Source organism: Pelecanus crispus, chromosome 3 (genome assembly GCF_030463565.1).
Source record: "Pelecanus crispus isolate bPelCri1 chromosome 3, bPelCri1.pri, whole genome shotgun sequence".
NCBI classification, from domain to species: Eukaryota; Metazoa; Chordata; class Aves; order Pelecaniformes; family Pelecanidae; genus Pelecanus; species Pelecanus crispus.
In genome coordinates, this window is record NC_134645.1 from 90360053 (window position 1) to 90379593 (window position 19541).

The window sequence follows — 19541 nt, forward strand, 5'->3', positions numbered from 1 at the left end:
CTTAACGTTACACCTGGTCAGGTGTTCTTCAGTCAGCTAGTGGCAGTGTTCATTTGTTGTCTAGAAGAACGTATTTGGTGCACACTACAGTGGTCTTAGCAGCAATACTGTTTTTAAGTATTCCCTCCTCTCTACAAGCAGGAGTTCTCTTCACAATGGTGCTATCCCTTGCTCAGGCAGGGAACGAAGCAGTGGCAACACTGTCTGTTTTTGTATGTTGATTTCAATCTTAACAGGGATGGACATAACACCTCTGAGGACCCAACCGCAGCTTTTTTTCTCAGTGGCCCATGTCACAAAACCCTAACTCAGGAATTTCCTCTGAATGTTCAATTTTTCATTGAAGACAGCTTCTTTACACATCAAAGTTTTATAGCTAAACTGTACATATTATATATAATATATATAAAATATATATATCCATATGCAAAAGTCCCTGCATGCCTCAATTTTTCTCATCCTACAAACTGGAAGCTTTCATTTCTATTGTATAAACAAGTTCCAACATTCCTTTTTGTCTTCGATGCTAGAACTAGTTTGGTAACTTGTTACACGATAATTTTTTTTTCTCGGTTTGCAGTTCAGCAATATCATTCGATTTGTACTTATTTATAAAATGTTGGAAACTTATTTGAGATTTTATTATAGATATTTTTTTGGCACAGCCATTTCGTGCCACTTGAGCAATGTGGAGTTATTTTATTTTCTTGCAGATACTGTACAGTAATGGTCAACTTTGCCACTTGCACTGAGTTTCTGGTCAAACCTCTTTTCATAAATGAAGTCGTGACTTCAGTATAACTTGAGTATATGGTTTTCTTTGCTTTATGGCTTAAAGAAAATAGAAAAGTTTTAGCTAATAGACAAACACTCAGGAGCTCATTATGTAGTAAAAACGGTCTTGCCAAATACTGAATTCACTATACAATTTGTAAAGAGAATCTGCTTGAATTATTTTTATATTCAGACTTCTTTCTGTTTCACAAACCACGTTTAAGTGCTGTTAATGATGCTTTTGGATTCTTATAGGGGAAAGTGTATTTCACTCTTTAGAGAAAAAAGTATTTGACAACTGGATCAGTTCATCATACGTTCCACGAAGTAAAGCAAACGGAGATCACCTCAATACACTTGGGGGGGCTTTTTCTCCAGCCCCGCTCTGCATCCTTTAATCATGGAAGCAACTGCTGCTCCGGCTAGTCCCCAGAGCCTCACCTCAGCTGTCCTCAGACATTACCTGTTTTCCTCACCAGACCCGAGCTGCAGAGGTGGGTCTGGTGAAGTCAGTGATCCTGCCTGGGTAGGCGGATTTGCAGGATCAGACCCCTAGTTGTTGACTTTGGTTTCCTTACAGAAGTCAAGTTAGCACTGTATCCTCTAAGAGCAAAACATACATCTGCCAACACCCCATTCGGTCGCTTGCCCATCAAATTCTTGTGTTCCAGGATCCTCTCGTCCTGCAGCATTGCCCTCAGCACAAACCACAGCTAAAAGAGCGCTGTCTCGAAGGAGACTACTCAGTGAATTGGCTTAGTTGTAACTGTATTGGATTTGTATCTTAAGCAATGTTGACTCATGTTATGACTGTGTGAGACAGCAGCTTTCCAAGCGTAACATCTGTATGTACAGTCTAGACAGAAGAACATCCTCCTAATGCTTTCTTAATAATTATTATTATTATTCTAAGTGTACTGAGTTTTTATTTTGTGGTTCTTTGCCCTACATGTGCCAGGTTGCGTGGCTTTATCGACGACAACTGTCATGTGCTTTACTGGCTGATATTGTTTGTTCTCGCTAAAAAAAATGACCAGCTGTTCACACCTATTTAAAAAAAAAAAAAGTGTGGGGAAGCAGCTTCTCAGAAGCACTAAGTGATAATGTGGTCTTCTGCGCTAACGTTTACACTAGAGGTGTGCGCTGGTGGTTTTTTGAGGCACTCAGTAGATCAGCATCTTGACCCTGGAGGAGGAATCAGCTCCCTCTCTCCACTTCTTCCATCTTCAGACTGTGCTCATGGACCGTCGCCCACTCGCCACAAAGTCTTGCTTTTATCCTCTTCACCCAAACTATTGTAGCCAAGCTACTGAGGAGGAAATGCATATAGCATGTGCCATGTTTGTTGAAAATACTTTTTTTCCCCCGCATGTACAAAGAAAAACTAGTATATAATGTAGGAGAATATTTATGTTTAAGTATTAATCATTACTGTACAAAATCCTTACCTTTAAATGTTCAAAAATACACAAATGCCATAAACTCCTAGTTCACACAGTTGAAAAAGGGGGAGGAGTCGTCCTTTCTTTTTAAAAGAGCTTAACCTAAAAATATCTGAACCCCCTCCCAGCCATCTTTTGCAGGTAACTGACTGAGAAGCTCTTTGGCAGGGGGGGTGGGGGTTGATTTTCCTTCGAATTCGTTGACGTTGCAAAGCAGTTCTGTGCTTCGCAGAGAAGTTTTGTTTCTATGAGACCATGGTGAAAGCTAGAATTTAAAACTAAATGTGAATCACATTATAGAGTCATAGCTACTTGGGGGGGTGCTGGGGGCGGGTGGGAGGGAAGGGTCAACTGACACAGTATTTTAAAGATGTTTTTCTGTTGCCTTTTTTATTTTTAAGTGACCTCCTATATATATGAATAGATAGAATGTTTTATGAGTATAAAACCAAGTTTTAACTTGCTTCCTGACATGAAGATTTACTCTACTAACAACTCATGTGCAACTGGTACTCTTGACCTCATTCCAACGGTTTAAAAAACCCACCCACACAACCCATTGCGCTGCAGCTCTTAGGTTTGACCTGGCTTCATACTGGTGCTGGGTCTCTTGATTTCCTCTACCTTGGGAACTGATATTTAAAACCACTGCTCAAATAAGTGTCTCTTCCTCAACCTTTCTCTCATCTCTCTCTCTCTTTCCCTCTCCCGCGAGCTTTTCTGGATGTTTGATTTCATTCTTTCCCATTAGAAGTGGCTGATTTTGTGTCATTGCTTCCTATATTTACATGTATCATGGTTTTTCAGTGGGGTTTTTTTGGTGGTGGTGGTGGTGGTGGTTGTTTTTTGTTTCTATTTTGTTTTGAGGTTTTTATGCTATTCCGAACCACGTGGCTTTCAAAGCGGTTACTGGGCTAACATTAAAGGAAGACATTGGGAGAATTAGTTTCAGACCTGGACACCAGTTGACATACCCAACCGTTCTTGTCTCATGAGGTCAAAACAACGACCACAAGAATACCATTGGAAAAAAAAAAAAAAAAAAACCAAACCACAACCAAAAAAAAAAACCAACTGACTGCAGTATTTATTAATTTTAAGAGTTTGACCAGTGGTCACCATGATCTTAAGTCAGAATCTCTTTTGCTTTTGTCAAAGAGGATACATGCAGCATTGGTCCTGTCGGGCGTTGCTTGGGAATGGCGTGGTGAGACCCCATCTCCCCGCTGGGCACTGCACCGCTCTCGTGGGCGTGCGAGTCCTTGAAGCTTTGTCCAGTCTGTATCTAGTCCTCCTTTTCCTTTGCCGTTGCTATACTTGTATTGCCAGGAAACCTCATTTCATTTAGGCTTGTTATGCTTTGTCAGGTGAGTACTACACTATATAATGTGTTTGTTTCTCTGCGTTCTCTGGGGGTGCCTTGAACACAATTAAAGCTCATTGCAAGCTGATTCTGGAACAAAAAGGTAGTGGAAAAAAAAAATAAGGAAAAATAAAAAAAAATGAGAGAGAAAACAAAACAGAAAACAAGCAAAACAAAAGCAAAAATGTTGGCTGTGTTATCAGGAGATCCCAGTATTTATATCACAGACTTCCTAAGTGATGACTCAGGCGTCAGAGTTTGATGCTGCAGAATAAAACTATTATTTTATATATTGTACAAGTAATTTATTAAATGTCTTTGTAAGCGTATATGCTGCTTTTAAGATGCACTATATTTTTGGATCTAATCCTTGTATTATTTTCTTTCCCAAGGAAGTAAAATGTGCTGCAAAGGCAAGCCACAGTGATTAGTATGCTGACTGCTACTTCTCTTTGAAAAGGAGAGTGGGAACTAGATACGTAACTTTGCTAAATGGATTAACTGCTGCCAGAGAAATGATTAATGCTGATAGTTTGGTCGTTAATCTGGAGTCCAACACTTCATCAAGTCTGTATTCTAAAGAGCGCTTAAATAGAAGTTAAAAAGCCTAGATATATAGTTAGATTTTTTAATATGTAACTGTATGATTGCCTAATAAATAAAACAAATCTGCATGCTGGAATCACTATAATCCTGTAATAAAATGAAATCTGATCCACTAGGAGAAAGCACGGTGAAGCGTTGCAATTCCAGTATCAACACCACATCCGCACTTGTGTCTTGTAATCCACTGCTGTGGTGGTGAAGAGAGAGAGAGGGGTGGTTTTTGCAGAACGGAAGACCTGTAGTGAATTTTGCAGTGAGACGAAGTGAACGTTTGCCAGGTTTCCGGAAGCTCACATTTTGCTCCACTTCATGTCCTCTACCATTGCAACGTGGAGCGCTGCTTTCACCTTTTTTTTTCTGATCTGAGGTGCATTTGGAGGTGCCTCCGGGTGAATGTTGTAGCCCATGGCTTCAGCATTTTCAAAGTCTCTATTTTAGGACTTCCTAGAGAAGGTTTAGCTCAGTATGAGCAGTGGAGCTGATGGCCTTGCATAAGGAGGGGATCTGCTAAGTATGAAGCAGTTTATTTTTATCGGAAGTGAGGTGAAGCTAAAACTATTAACATAAAGAACTTGCTCTCTTTCCTGCTAGAAATTTTCTCCACAGATTTTGACTTCGTTTCAGTTTTGTCTCTGCCAACACAGTCCAAGTTAATTATACATCCATATATATAGTATGTGTATGTATGTATATATACATCTATAATTCTAGTCAGATTGTGTGTTTGTGTATTTTCCTGTTTATAATACATATATGTATATTTATAATACTCCCTGGAGTATTTAATGACTCAGGCATCAGAGCTGATGCTGTAGAATACAAGATATGTGTATATGCATATGTTCAAATACTGTGTGTATATTTAAAAGATCTATTGTTGGTGGTCTGTAGAATAATTATTCCCTTTACTCTCAAAATTTTAATGGCATTACTTGCAAAGACTAAGTGTACAGTATTTTCCTACACTCCACCAAGATAGGTATTATTTATATCGAAGTCAAATATTGATATGCATTTTAAGGTATTACACAGATAACGTTGCCATTTTTGCAAAGAAAATTGCTTTTTGGCAGGAAGGAATGCTAAAAATACCTTTTTATAAGGTCATTACCCCAATCAAACGACTGCTAAAAAGCCAGTTAGGTGACTCCTATTCTTGTACGAATTTTAGTGACTGTGGGCAGAGCCCGTTCCGTAGGTGAAAGTCATTGCGTGCTTCATGCAGTGCCACTGTTGTCCCTTTTGGCTAATTAAGGGCATGCAGAAAGAAACTAGCATCCTAAAATAGAAATGGCAACTGGCAGTGTTTGATTTCATTGATTGCTTAGAAGCAGAGATGGTGCCAGGCTACGAACCCAAACGACCCCTCCATTTTGGAGAGAGCCAAGCGGGGGCTCGTCCCTGCAACCAGAAGAGCCCACCCTCCGGGACGTGGGCAGAGGAGGGAGCAGCTACCCCACGCCGGGGGCTGTGGCTGGGCTCCCCCTCCCAGGCTGGCATTACCCTGCATTTGTGATGTACCCAAGAGAAGCGTGCATGGTTTCAGTCCTGTTCTCACTACTATGTTTGCTCTGCCTGAAGCTATCTGGATCCCCCAGACCAGCAGGAATGATACTAAACACTTTGGTGATATTCGATGCGTGGTTGTTTACTCGTAGTTCCAAGCATCACCTTTGATTTCAAGGGTGGGGATGCCCTAAGAGTTTGTTCCAGAACCAGTTGGTTACAAGTGCACCTCTTATATATGCCTTACAAACTTCAGAGGCCATATTCAAAACAGGGTTTTATCAGTGTATGCAAGGGGGTGCAACCCCTCTTCTCTTCCTCCCCAGGTCAAACAGTATGGACAGTTTTCACACATATCTACCTGTATAACCCTCTGTACCTCTCATAACTGGTCAATGACTGTAACAGGTTACATCAGGTGTTTTTTCTACATACTTTTTACACAAATTCTATGCGATTAATGTAACTTAATTCAATGCATCATTTTATTGTACTAGTTCTTAAGCTCGTCTTTATTTTTTTTCTAGGTGACTGTGGTTTCTTGTGATTTTTATTGTATAAATAAATGAGGTGGCTGTTGATGCTTACTCTCTGTTACTAAGAATTTTTACCTTTTTGGAAGAAAGCATTGCTACAAACTAATGAATTTAAAACGTCATTTACTCATTGTAAATACAGTATTGTGCAAAAAACAAAAATGAAAAAAAAACACCCGACCCTTTTCATTCATTTGAATTGCTAGTGTTAACTGAATTTTGTCTAGACACCATTTCTGTTGATGAAATAAAGACATATCATTATGTATTGTAAATCGACTCATCTTGACTCTGAAATTGATGTTGCAGTGCTCGGTTAATGCATGTGTTGTAGGTGAGATTCGGGAGGGTAAGGTTGCAGGTGGTTGATACTGCCCGGTGAATCTCTGGCCTGATGAAGAGACCTCCGCTCACGTGGTCCCATTGCTAATTCACTAGTCGTCTTTGATCCAGGGATCCAGTTATCTTTGATCTGCTGCAGGAACAGCCGAGGGTATTTCATTGCAAAGATGAAATAAGTTGTTTTGGAAGATCAAATAAGCTGTATCTATACCCATTCCCCTAGTGCTTGACTTAAGGCAATTCTGCTAAGTCTTTGTCTTGGTCTTCTAAAGTGTCAGCGTACGCGTTGGGAGGCAAGGGGAAGAGGCTGGGGTTTGTTTCCCCTTTACAGAAAACCTGAGAGGAATTGAGAGAGGCTTCAGTAGAAACAAAATATAGCTGAAAATCTCTGTGTGTAACCCAAATACAGTAGTGTTCCCTTCTGAAGGAGGAACTTGTGCCATGGACAGTTAGCATTGCTTGCACTGCAGAAGATCCAGAAAGGAAAGAAAGAAATTATAACAGCCTTAGGTGCTATTACCACAAGCAGGGCATGGGGTCTAGCAGGGGGCATTTGCTCTCTGGGACTCCCAAACACATGGCAGCCACCTCTCTCCTTGGGCTGGATGCAACCTGATGAGAGCCTGCTCAACGGCTTGGCAGGAGGAGACCTGGGAAGTGGGGAGTGGCATGACCAGTTGTCCTACCGTGGTCCACACACTTGGCTGGGATGCTGCAGCGGGGAGCAGGGAGGAGGGCAAGCTGCTAGAAGAAGGTCCCCAGGCTTTTTTATCACCAGAGAGGAAACCCTAGATCATGTGCCCTGGGCCACCATCCTTAGGATGCAAACTGAGTCCTCCTCCATTTGCAGCAGTGAAAGTTGCCTGCAATTTTTCAGTCTTAAAATTCTCATGGAAGAAAATCAAACGTGCTACTTTCCAGAGTTCCCCAGTTTTCTGAATCTTCCTGTTAAGTATATATGAAGAAAGCTTCCCACCCCCTCAAATCTGTCAGAAGATGGAGCATCCACTGCACGTACACATAGCCTGGCAGTAGAGAATGTACTTTAGCAAAGCTGTTTCTCCATCCTTGATCAGTTGTTGCTGGCACTTAATGGCCACCATCTTAAGTATTTCTTTTTTTTTTTTTTTGCCTTAAAATACTAAACAAATGCACAGACAAACTGTCAATGCATTTGTAGTGAGGCAGAATATGAATGTACATCATGTGCATTAGAACAAAACCACTATAATCTCAAGCAATCTTTATGCTTGACTTTTTTTTTCCCCCTGCTGTCCTGTTTTCTGCTAGCCTTGCCTTAGAATTGTCAAGCCGTAGAGGATTTTTATGCTTAAGGAAACTGGCATAGCAAAGGGGCTTGTTCCAAGCATCACTTGTGGTTGAGGTGATAACAAAAGCGAGCTATGATACGCTTGACAAATAAAAACAGCCAAAAGCATGTGGCCAGAAACAGGGTCAGGGACAGTCAGAAGAAGGTGCTTTATTTTCCAGATACACAAGTGGAAGGACTGCTTTCTTGGGCTGCATACAACCCAGATATCCAACCCTCCAGAGCAAGTCTGTCCTAGCAAACTGAAAATGAGCTCTTTTTGGCTTTGCTTGTCCTTCAATTCCTCTATATGAACTAATGAGACAGTGAAGGGAATAAGATTTTCATGACCCTGAGGTGATACCTTGCGGATCTTCTTGAACAGCAAACTGAAGAAAAGCACAGGTGTTTTGCACTTAAAATAAATTGCCCGATTTTACTTAGTTTCAAATTTGAAGCCCAAAGTACAAGGAGGCTACATTAGCATGGAAAGTCTCTACCAGAGCTTGAGGACTGCATTAGCAAGGCAGATGAGCAGCAGCATGCTCTTCATCTAGGTTTTTATCTCTATTAAATTCTCTGTCCCTTCAGATTCTTTGTGTGTTTCTTCCATCTTTTATTCATTGGCTGCTGAAGCCTGGGGAGATAGAGGCCATGTAGCCTTCCAGGTTACTTTCAAATCAAACTAACCCTTTCTTGTAGGTGTCTTGGGCCTTCTGCTACCTTGAAGGTCTATGGATCAGGCTGGTTTCTGATATGAACACTACTAGCATGCACAACAAGTTGTACATCCCAAAATGTTCTCCCAAAGACACAAGGCTATTTCTGCAGCAGCAGCACACACTGACTGGATCCAGCTCAGTCCACGTGAGAAAAATCTTGAGTTGTGGAGCGAGCTACCCTTTAACACCAACAATCAGAGTAGGGTACTGTCGGGATTGGTGTAAAATGGAGGAATAAAAAGAGTGTTTGCTTTCTTAAACTGTATTATGAATTCAGCATTATAGCTGCAGGAGAGGGGAGCATAGCAACAAATAATCTGCTTCTTATCTCTCTGCTGAAGGTGGTTTGTGCTCAGTCCCTTAGTTTATTTCTTCTCCTCAGAATGTCATTACTTTTTCATGATAGATGATAGTTCTAGGAGCATGCTCTGAAAGATAACAAGAGAAAGAAAGGATGAAGCTGAATTGGCTTAAAGGAGAAAAAGAAATGTTATCATAGTAATTAACCCAGGTTCCAACACATACATAGTTGGGAAGGTGGGAATCTGGTGTTTAGCTGACAACTTACTTACCTTGTAGGGCTTTGTTCAGTGCTAAGGGGAGGGTGGGGAGAGGGGGCACAGCTTGCTTTTAAACCAAAATAGACACATTAATCCCTGAAGTAACTTGCTTGAAATCAGTGGACCCATCCTAGAGGCCTTGCTTTACATGTTAAGGGGTTTTGTATGTTTTTTTTGATTGCTTTAAAACCATACAAAGATGGACTCAATTAGGCGAGTTCCGCTTTCTAAAGTCCAGCTTATCTGTTTGTTCCTGCACAGATCCTCAGAGGGGTTCACTAGTTGTCAACTGCTGCTGACCTCCAAAGTTTATCTGTGTTTGTGCAACGGGTGAATGGTTACCTTTGGATGACCAAGTAGCTTTTGCAGGATAATTGGTACACTGGCTGTCATCACCATGAGCTTCTCCTGAGTGCTCCAGGGCAGAATACAACTACTGTGGAACTTAATTTTTTTTTTTTTTTAAAGAGGTCTTTACATAGAAAAGCTGTACAAAATATGAATAACTTTAAGGATTCTCAAACATCCTAGAGGAACACAGCGTTTTACCAGTCCCTTACCCTACCTGTAGATTTTCCTGGTGGAGCTCAGCTGTCTAAATAACTCCTCCGCAGTTATTAGGTTTGTTATTTCAACATACATTCACTCTTACCAAACTGTTCCCAGCCCCAGGAGCGAGAGCTGGTGAGCAGCTAGTTAAATGAGTGGGTATTTATTCCTCAAGTGTTGTTGAAAGGGTGAGCAAACATGCTTGTTCTGGGGAAGACTGCAAGCATTCAGGCTGAATAGCAGCTCTCTTTTTCATATCCTGCTCACTATGGAGTATTTTCCCACTGGGTAAAAAGGCTCAAAGCTGAATGGAGAATTGAGAAGTAGAAAAAGAATTGAACAGCATGGAGGAATAAAAAAGCAATGCAATGAGGGAAACCGGACCCAGTGAATCGTAAAATTTCCTCAACTTTGGCAAAGCCAACATTTCACCCCCAGAGACTTTCTTTTCTGCAAATGAATAAAATCAGCAGCCAGGTCTCAGTCCGATTCTATGAGCTGAGAGTATCAGCTTTACCAGCTGCTTCATTATCAACTTTATCTCTCTCATTGACCACGAGGAGGCGGCCTTGCTTTTAAAGATCTGTTGATTACTTTGTAGCCAAAAATATAAATGTAAAGAAATTACACTCTGAAAGCACAGGGTGATCTGGAGGAGAGGGTGGTCTAAAGAATAAGGAATGGATGTGAGGGTGAGGAAAACTCAGCACTTCTTGAAAAACAAGAATCTGAAGTTGACTGCCTAAAATGCCTAATTCTTTCTGAAAACCTTGATCTAGTAATCTTGGTTTCCCACAAGAGCAGTTCAGCTAAAATATTGCTAAGAATATTATAAATCTTCTAATGATTTCCAATTTTGTTTTGTGATTTCAGGAACTTATCTTGGCTCGATGAAGAAACACGACCATTAGATAATGTCAAGTCTCCCCATCTTCTTGGTATATCCTTGGGTATTCTAGCAAGAGGATTAGCACAGTAGTTCTCTCAATGCAGGTTTAGGCTTGAGGTGCAAATGTGATAACCTAGTTCCAAGTCATCTGAAAGGTGGTGCCTTTTTGAGAAGAGTTGCCAGTCTAGTGTAAATACTCCAAATCCCAGTTAACCTAATTAAAACTCATAGGTTTTAGAGCACACTTTAGGATTCTTTAGAAAACTATTATACATAGGCCAAAAAGAACCTATGCTGGACATGCTTAGGTACCATGCAACTGGAGTCCTCTGCTTTAGAAAGGCAGGGAGAGACACAGCTAGCAAAAGACTTCAAATGCAGCTAGCAATGAAATTTCACACAGCCTTCAGCTTTTGTAGAAATGTTTGCATTCAGCTGTTGAATTGTGATGACCCTGTGACACTCTGAAGATGCAACACCAGGCTGTGGCCATGCTCAGCTGGCTTTTTGACGTTCTGCAATTGTTCCTTTGGTTTGTAGAAAATGGCCAAGGAGGAAGACTGGTTAATTGTCACAAAGGGTGACTTTGGAAGTAAAGTTCTCTCCCTCTCTAATTGTTCAATCTCTTACTTTCATCTCCCCAGAGAGAAAAAGAGGGTCATTCGATGGTCCCCAATGGCTTCACACAGCCTTGCACACATCAGGCACTGAGACAATGTGCAATGTGTCTTAGTGCAATGCTCCGAGAGCTAGATGCCTATTATATGCTCTAATTTCTGGCCCTGCCTACTTTCAAGAGAGCAAAGATTGTATCTGTACTAGTTATATAGTGAACTTTGACTGCATCAGCCTATTAATTTTATCAGACTTAAAAATTTATTATGCACCAGTCAAGAGCCTGACTGGTGCAAATTATTCTTTTTTTTCCCTCATAATGTCATTCATGTGCAGAGTCCTATTGACAGCAGCACAATTCCAACACACCTTTGCATGTCTCTAACTCCCAGCTGTCGTTTCTGACTGTAGTTATACTACATTCAGTGCATCTCTTTTCACTACTATGTGAAAAGCAGCCATTTAAGGCCAGCTTGCCTAAGGGATGCTGGCAGCCTAGGACCATGCAGAAGGTGCCCCTTTGCTCCATAGCTGTATGTCCCCTTAAATAAAAGTTAAAATGTGGCGAGAGATGCAAAACTAAGGGCAGAACTATGTGTGTACCCACAATACCTCTTAGAAGATAAGATACCATATGTTCTCTAAGATGCATCCTCTAAGTGAGCCTTGGAAATTATTAGCTTGGAGCCAGTTATCACTGAACAAATTGTTCACTCTCAATTCAAAGCATGCTGACTGCTTTCCTCAGTACCAAGGTTTTGGAGGCTTGCAGATAGCATGTTTTCAGCACAGATGCTGAACTCCCCTGTCAATGTAGAGTTTCCTACTGTTATTTATCCAGGTCTCCATCAAGCTGAGATTAGTTCACCCATATAGCTCTTGTCATTGTGTTTACGTGGACTGAAATCAGTTGGAAATTACCCTCATGTCATGCAGTGACTCTCTCCTCCTATGCTTTACCATGTGCTTTCCCTGATGCAATGAAGGTCCAGTTTTGGTGGTCTGTTCCCAGAACCTAATACATCTAAAGTTTGACCAGCAGTGGTTGAAGGAAAAGATATTTTTTCCCCAATGGATGAGAGTCACTTGAGAAGCCTTTAGCCTAAGAAGTTTTTCAAGATTGCTGCCTCTCTCACTTTTGCTTCCCAGTCTGAATAATGGATAACTTTGGACAATGCAATGACCAAGAAACTGAATAGAGTATGAAAAGTGAGTGGTTTGGGTATAAAACTAAACAGTTGGAGTGTAAATATTTTTTCAAGGTTTTATGCCACAGTTGGACATGAAATGAAGAAATGGCTCTTCACTTCCACCAATTCGAGGAAGTTTTAAATAGCCTTGTTAGTTTGCATTGTGGCCAAGCATGGTTGGTCTGTACAAATCCTACCAATGGGAAGGGCATTTCTTCTTTTACATATATAGCTGGTCTGGTTTGAACTGAAGTCTGGAAAGTTGAGGACTCCTCATGCCAAACACGCATTTTGTATTCAATATCCTATTGAGCTGTTTCATAAGGGTTTTCAGTGAAGGATTTGATGCATTCTTTCTGAAGGGTCCAAAGTAACCTTTCCTCCAAAGAGAAAGTCCTAAAAAGAATTGCCTGTTCTCTTTGAGGGATGCAGTTTTGTACTTGCTTGGAAAGAATCACTTGATCATGATCTGACCATTTACTACGTACCACCTCATTTCATATTTTGATCAAGAGGATGCAATAAATTATGAGAGGTAACTTTTACAACATTTAGTTGTCCCTAATCATAATTATTTATCTCTTAAAGATTCAGGTTTGGTGTGGAAATGGCATTGATAATATTGTGAAAAAAAAAAAAATCTCATCACTGGCTAAAAGTCAAACATCCATAAATGTACTATTAGATTTGCTAGGTGCTTTCAATGTCATGACTCACAGGATGCAGTTGTCTTGTATGCAGACTCTTGCAGTATCAGGTGGATCGATTTTGTGTAGCTCTGAGATTTTCTTTCAGCTAAGAAAGCTATGGTGGTTGTGGGCAGTTGCACTTGTCCTGCTGTCTTAGCACGGAGCATGGGTATGTGTTTGATTGGAGGTTGCTAGAATGGTTGTTGAGGTAAAGAAAGTGATATTTTCAATACCAAGTTGATACTCCTCTCTCATTGAGCTAATGCAAAGAATGCTGCAGAAATTCTGGTAGAATGGTATGGATGAAGGGAAAAAGAAAACATTCAAGCCAGTATGGAGGTAAAGATGATAACTTGGGAAAGTTATCAAAGAAAATTGAAGAACAGTGTCAGTTCCACTACGGTTTTGTTCCATTTGGCTATCCGGCTTAGATCAGTATGATCCAGGTTAGGATAGATTGTATTTTGGCTGTTTAGAAAACGTTCGTGCATGTGCATTCATTGTTATGTTAAAAAGTGTCTGTCCTTTCTCTGCATTACTGTTGCAAATCACTGTTAATCAGGCATGGCTGATTTTGTGTGCTTTGTTGGAATTTTTAAGTACAATTCCTTTTAAGTACTTTGTGGTGGTTTTTTTTTTTAGATAGGATCACTAGTTTTTGAATGCTCCTGTTGCACAGATACATCTAATCATACATATTTTTCTTTTATCTAAACATTAATACATGATGATTGTTTCTTAGAAGTCCAATTAAAACAAATCAAATCAATGCTGAGTGTCTTTGACAACCAAGACTAAATAGTGAATATAGGAATTGGGAAATACAGACCAGAAGGATATGCAAGCTTTAATGCCCAGATTCAAAATTTTTATGATGCACCAGCATATTTGTGCATTGGAACTGGTATTCATAAAATGCTGTAGCAATGCTAGCAGTAAAGTGCATTTGCCAAAATATTGACTCAATTGTATATAGAAGCACCTTTAAAAGAGCACATGCTGTAAACAGGAAGCAACAGGTGGTATACCTACATAAGTCATATTTTAAAATGCTAGTACCAGGCCCATACATAATGATCCCCAAAGGCAGCATGCCAGAAGAATGTTACTTTCAAGAGTAATGACAATTGCTTTGCAAACTGACTAGATTTCTCTGCAAGATCTCCCCTGAAAGATAGTGTCATTGTTGTTAAACAGTAAAAGCTGCCAAGCAACTTCTGTGAGTTCTCAGCTGAAACCCTGTCTTGCTTAATACCTTTTTGCACATCACCTTTTTAAAGAGCTTTCTCATCTGAGTGTCAAAACCCAGCAGAGCGACAGATTGGACCCTAGGCCCTCTCCCTGTATTAGAAACATCAAAGTGGAAAATGGTTAAATTGTACCTAAGTGACAATTTAACGTGGCTTATGCTGACTATATATTATAGAAACTATAACTCCATGAAAACTGGAACCCACAGGTTTCTGATGAGCAATGTGTAACAGTGCCTTCTGCTTCTCACTACAAAAGATTTGAAATTTTCCATTTGTTCGTTTGGTTGGTTTTGTTCATCTTGTATTTAGGAAAAGTATTTAATTTTAGGAATAATGAGAAAAAAATGAACAGAATCTATAACTTTGAGTGTTGTGTGAAGTAGTCTTCTGTTTATTACATGCCCTATGAAAAGGTATTTAAGGGCTTGCTCCTGCAAGCATTTGTAAAGGGGCTTTTTTGTTCTCAGAGGACAAATCCCATTATCTGGGGCAATCAGAATTCAGATTACTTTTAAAAAAACTTGTTGTTTCCTGAGTGCAAGCACTATATCTTATGAACACTGACTGTAAGCAAGCTTAGAGTGTGTGACCAAAGAACAGGAACAGCTGCTGAAAATGTAATTCTGTAGTCATTGGCTCTGGCATTGCAATTATTTTGTGTTTTATATGTAGATTTTTTGATTTATTCATTGAGCAGTTATTCAACTTGGTAGTCGGCCCTGGGAGAAACCTGCTGAAGCTAAGAGAAGTTGAGCCATTGAACTCAACGCGCTCAACTTCTCTTTCTTACAGTGTCAAGCAGGCTGGAGCTGAACAAGTGTTCCCTGGGACAGTCCTCATCCAGTGGATTGGGATGATGTAATGAGTTTAAAGAAGCTTAGATCTGGTGACTTACAGATCCTCAGGACTCAGTAATTTCCTAGGGATGTTTTTGCTTTCACCATAGAAGGGGCTCAAGCATGTCAGAGCTTGGCTTGATCCGGGAGGATGCGAGGCATTGGGGCTGTGTCGGTAGTCCTGCCTTGGACTGCCTTGCCAAGTGCCCCTTGGCTTGCCCACTCCTCCCCAGGGCCGGAACCGGCAGTCATAGAATCATAGAATCATTTAGGTTGGAAAGGACCTTTAAGGTCATCAAGTCCAACCATTAACCTAACGCTACCAAGTCCACCGCTAAACCAATTAAGGGGAGAGTAATAATGAATTTCATGTTTCCTGGCTTGGTGGCTGGATTACTTTGCAATGAAAGTAAAACTAGGAATCATTAAGGTTGGAAAGGATCTCTAAGATCATCAATTCAACTGTTAACCCAACACCACTATGCCTACTAAACCATGTCCTAAAGTGCCATGTCTACATGGTTTTTTAACACCTCCAGGGATGGTGACTCCACCACCTCTCTGGGCAGCCTGTTCCAATTATTGACCACTCTTTCAGTGAAGAAATTTTTCCAAATATCCAATCTAAACCTCCCCTGATGCAACTTGAGGTTGTTTCCTCTTGTCCTATTGCTAGTTACTTGGGAGAGGAGACCGACACCCACCTCGCTACAACCTCCTTTCAGGTAGTTGTAGAGAGCGGTAAGGTCTCCCCTCATAGAATCATAGAATCGTTTAGGTTGGAAAAGACCTTTAAGATCATCCACTCCAACCATTAACCTACACTACCAAGTCTACTCTAAGCCAATCAAGGGTAGAGTAGACTAAACCATGTCCCAAAGTGCCACATCTACCCGTTTTTTGAACACTTCCAGGGATGAGGACTCCACCACCTCTCTGGGCAGCCTGTTCCAATGCTTGACCACCCTTTCTGTAAAGAAATTTTTCCTAATTTCCAACCTAAACCTCCCCTGGCGCAGCTTAAGCCCATTTCCTCTCGTCCTATCACTAACTACTTGGGAGTAGAGACCAACACCCACCTCACTACAACCTCCTTTCAGGTAGCTGTAGAGAGCGATAAGGTCTCCCCTCAGCCTCCTCTTCTCCAGGCTAAACAACCCCAGTTCCCTCAGCCGCTCCTCATAAGGCCTGTGCTCCAGACCCTTCACCAGCCTTGTTGCCCGTCTCTGAACACGCTCCAGCACCTCAATGTCTTTCTTGTATTGAGGGGCCCAAAACTGGACACAGTATTCCAGGTGCGGCCTCACCAGTGCCGAGTACAGGGGGACAATCACCTCCCTGCTCCTGCTGGCCACACTATTCCTGATACAGGCCAGGATGCTGTTGGCCTTATTGGCCACTTGGGCACACTGCTGGCTCATGTTCAGCCGGCTGTCTACCAGCACCCCCAGATGCTTTTCGGCCAGGCAGCTTTCCAGCCACTCTTCCCAGTCGGGGGCACCCGCCCCTCCCGGGACCCCCCCGCCTGCCGGCTACCCGGGGGCCGCGGGGCGCTACTTGCCATCGACACCCGGCGTCCCATGGCGGCGGCGGGCGGCGGGCTGCTGGGCGGGCTGCTCTCCTCTCGGCGCTTCCCCTCCGAGCCGGAGCCGGAGCCGGAGCCGGAGCCGGAGCCGGGGCCGGGGCCGGGGCCGGGGCCGGGGCCGCCGCGGGAGGCAGCGCTCTCGCTGTCGCTGCCCGCCCGGCTGCCGGTGAGGACGCGGGAGAGGAAGCTGGACTTGCGGGTGCCCGGGCAGTGCCCGCTGTCCGGGGAGTCTCCGCGCTCCTCCTCCCGGTCGCGGCAGACGCTCACCCGGCTGTGCTTGCGGGGAGCGCGGTGGGAGCCGCCCGCCGCCCCCCCCGCCGCCCCGGGGCCGCCGCCCGCCGCCGCCGGCCGCGGCTCCCCCTCGCTGCTGGAGGAGGGCGGCGGCTGCTGTCCGTGGTGCTGCGCCGCGCTGTGCCGGCGGCGGGGCGGCGGCGCCCCCCGGAGCTCTCCGCGGTGCTGGCGGCCCGGCGGCCCCGCCGCCGCGGGGGCCGGGGCGGGGGCCGGGGCGGGGGCGGGGGCGTGGGGCGGCGGCGGGGCGGCGGCGGGGCGCGGCGGAGAGGCGTCGCTGGCCGGGCAGGCCGGCGGCACCACGGAGCTCTTCTTGGAGTTGTAGAGGCTGGTCTCCTCCTCGGCGGGGCCCGCCGGCCGCCGCCGCCACCCGTAGAGGCTCTTCTGGATCTTCTTGAGGCCCAGGTGGGCGATTTCTAGGATGTTGAGGAACAGGGAGACCGCGGCGATGCTGTTCATGAAAACCATAAAGATGGTCTTCTCTGTGGGTCGGGACACAAAACAATCCACCGTGTTAGGGCAAGGGGGCCGAGTGCATTTGTACAGGGGGGACATGTGAAACCCGTATAAAAGATACTGACCTATCATAAAGCCCACTTCGACCACCGACCGGGTCAGGATATGTAGGACATAGGTGCGCAGCAGGGACCCTCTCAGGGGTGCCTTATTCACTTTCTTCTGTTCCTCCAGCTTCCGCAGCTCCCTCTCCACTCTCCTGTGTTCCTCAGGCACGGGTTCCAGGTCTTCCAGCTGAGCCCGCAGGTGGGCTTTCCTCTTCTGTCGCTCCTTCTCGAGAGCCCTTAATCTGTAGAGCGCGTGGCCCATGTAAACTAGCGATGGAGAAGAGACAAATATGATCTGCAGTACCCAGTATCTGATCAAAGAGATGGGGAAGGCTTTGTCATAACAGATGTTGCTGCAGCCAGGTTGCTCCGTGTTGCAGATGAACTCAGACTGCTCATCGTCCCAGACATCTTCGGCAGCCACTCCCAGCACCAGCATCCGGAATATGAACAGGATTGTGAGCCAGATTTTGCCAACTATGGTGGAGTGGATGTGCACTTCTTCAAGGATGCTGCCCAACAGGTTCCAGTCCCCCATGGTCAGAAGTTCATACCTGAAATACAAACAATGTTGTTATCTTAATGCAATACTGTATTTCTTCTGGAAATGGCTCTTTTTAGCATTTTTTTTTTTAAATAATGATCTTTCATATACATTCTTCTGATAGCAGGAGAGCTCTTAGAAGAGAAGTTCATCATTATTCTCTACTTACTGGGTCTTTAAATAAATGCAGACTTCATGATTACTGGTGAAAGATGCAAATGTGAGATTATTTTAAGCCTAAGAGAGACTGATTTCAGCTGTAAGCCACAGCACTTCTTAACTGCCTACAGTTTTACACTATTTTCTTCCCACTAGGAAAGAAGACAATTTTTTTCCACTTTGCAAATCCTTTGCCAACTATAGTTTAACTCAACACCCACTCCACTCCGCTGTCTGTGGCTTTGCCACAGTTTTGCCGTAATCTGTAATGCTCATGGCTTCCATTTGTTTGATAAAGTTTTGAGAAGTATCCTACAACTGTGGCAGAAAAATGTTTCATTTTGTACCCTAAGGTAGTAGCATTATTAGTGCCATCCATCCAATATTTTCCCATCTACCAGCGTTAACAATCCACCAGTTTCTCCCTTGGATTCCTAAAACTACAAATACATAGCTAATTTACACATAGCTGTACCTGTGTAAATAGTCTCAGTTCTAGGATAATGTTAATAAACTAAGAGTGCTTCTAGGATTAATATCTTTAATTTTATGCATTTCCAGTCTGATTGAATCACCAAGACTTTGTCTTAATTATAAATTTCAACAGCTGAGATAAATAAAACAGGGGTTACATAATAGAGTGATGCAGAGGTTTTTAGCTGTGAATGTGAGATGATCTTTTTAACTACCTCTTTCCCAGAATCTCTTTGATTCACTAGCAAATTGTTCTACGTTCTGCTGCCAGATGCTTGATTTCCTTGATTTGATGCTTCTCTGGAAACTATTCAGGAGCTTCAGGTAATGCTGGGAATTGAAATGTAAGGTATTTATCTGGGTTTTTTTGTGAATGCACCGCACCTTCGGTGTTGTGTCCCTGGATTTTTTTCTGCTAATGTGGCAATAAAATATTGAAAGCAACTGGGGTCATATCTACCTTAGGGTTTGCACTTCAATTTTTTTATGCTACTGTACTTTCAAAACTTCCCAATTTCCACTAAACCACAACCTTTAGTAAGGTGCAATTTCTGAGCTTTTTTGAGAGTGGCAATACCCAAAACCTTGCACAGTTTTAATAGATAGCACAGCTGGGTGATATCACCATTATCAGTATAGTTTGGTTATGGTTTATGATCTGATCCCATGTAGTGCAATTCTGGTTGGAGGCTGTATTTATCCACACTGCAAGTAAAGATTTTCAGTTGTAACTAACAGTGCAGTCAT

The 19541-nt window shown here is 42.8% G+C and overlaps 1 protein-coding gene across 1 annotated transcript; it reads right to left on the reverse strand.

Moving 5' to 3' along the window:
- Positions 1-8989: 8989 nt before the first annotated feature.
- GJA10 (gap junction protein alpha 10) lies at positions 8990-18155 on the reverse strand. The gene is made up of 2 exons (XM_075707394.1): positions 16743-18155; positions 8990-9028 (listed from the first exon to the last, which is right to left on the reverse strand). The coding sequence occupies exons 1-2, from the start codon at positions 18153-18155 to the stop codon at positions 8990-8992; spliced, it is 1452 nt and encodes a 483-aa protein (XP_075563509.1).
- Between the last annotated feature and the right edge of the window lie 1386 nt (positions 18156-19541).

What these genes read in the sequence shown, in the direction of transcription:
- GJA10 (XM_075707394.1), bottom strand. Translation starts at nt 18,155, where the DNA reads ATGGGGGACTGGAACCTGTTGGGCAGCATCCTTGAAGAAGTGCACATC. An exon ending in TGGGACGCCGGGTGTCGATG is followed by an intron (nt 9,029 to 16,742) that starts GCAAGTAGCGCC and finishes GTTATCTTTCAG; the next exon opens with AGCATGCTCCTAGAACTATC.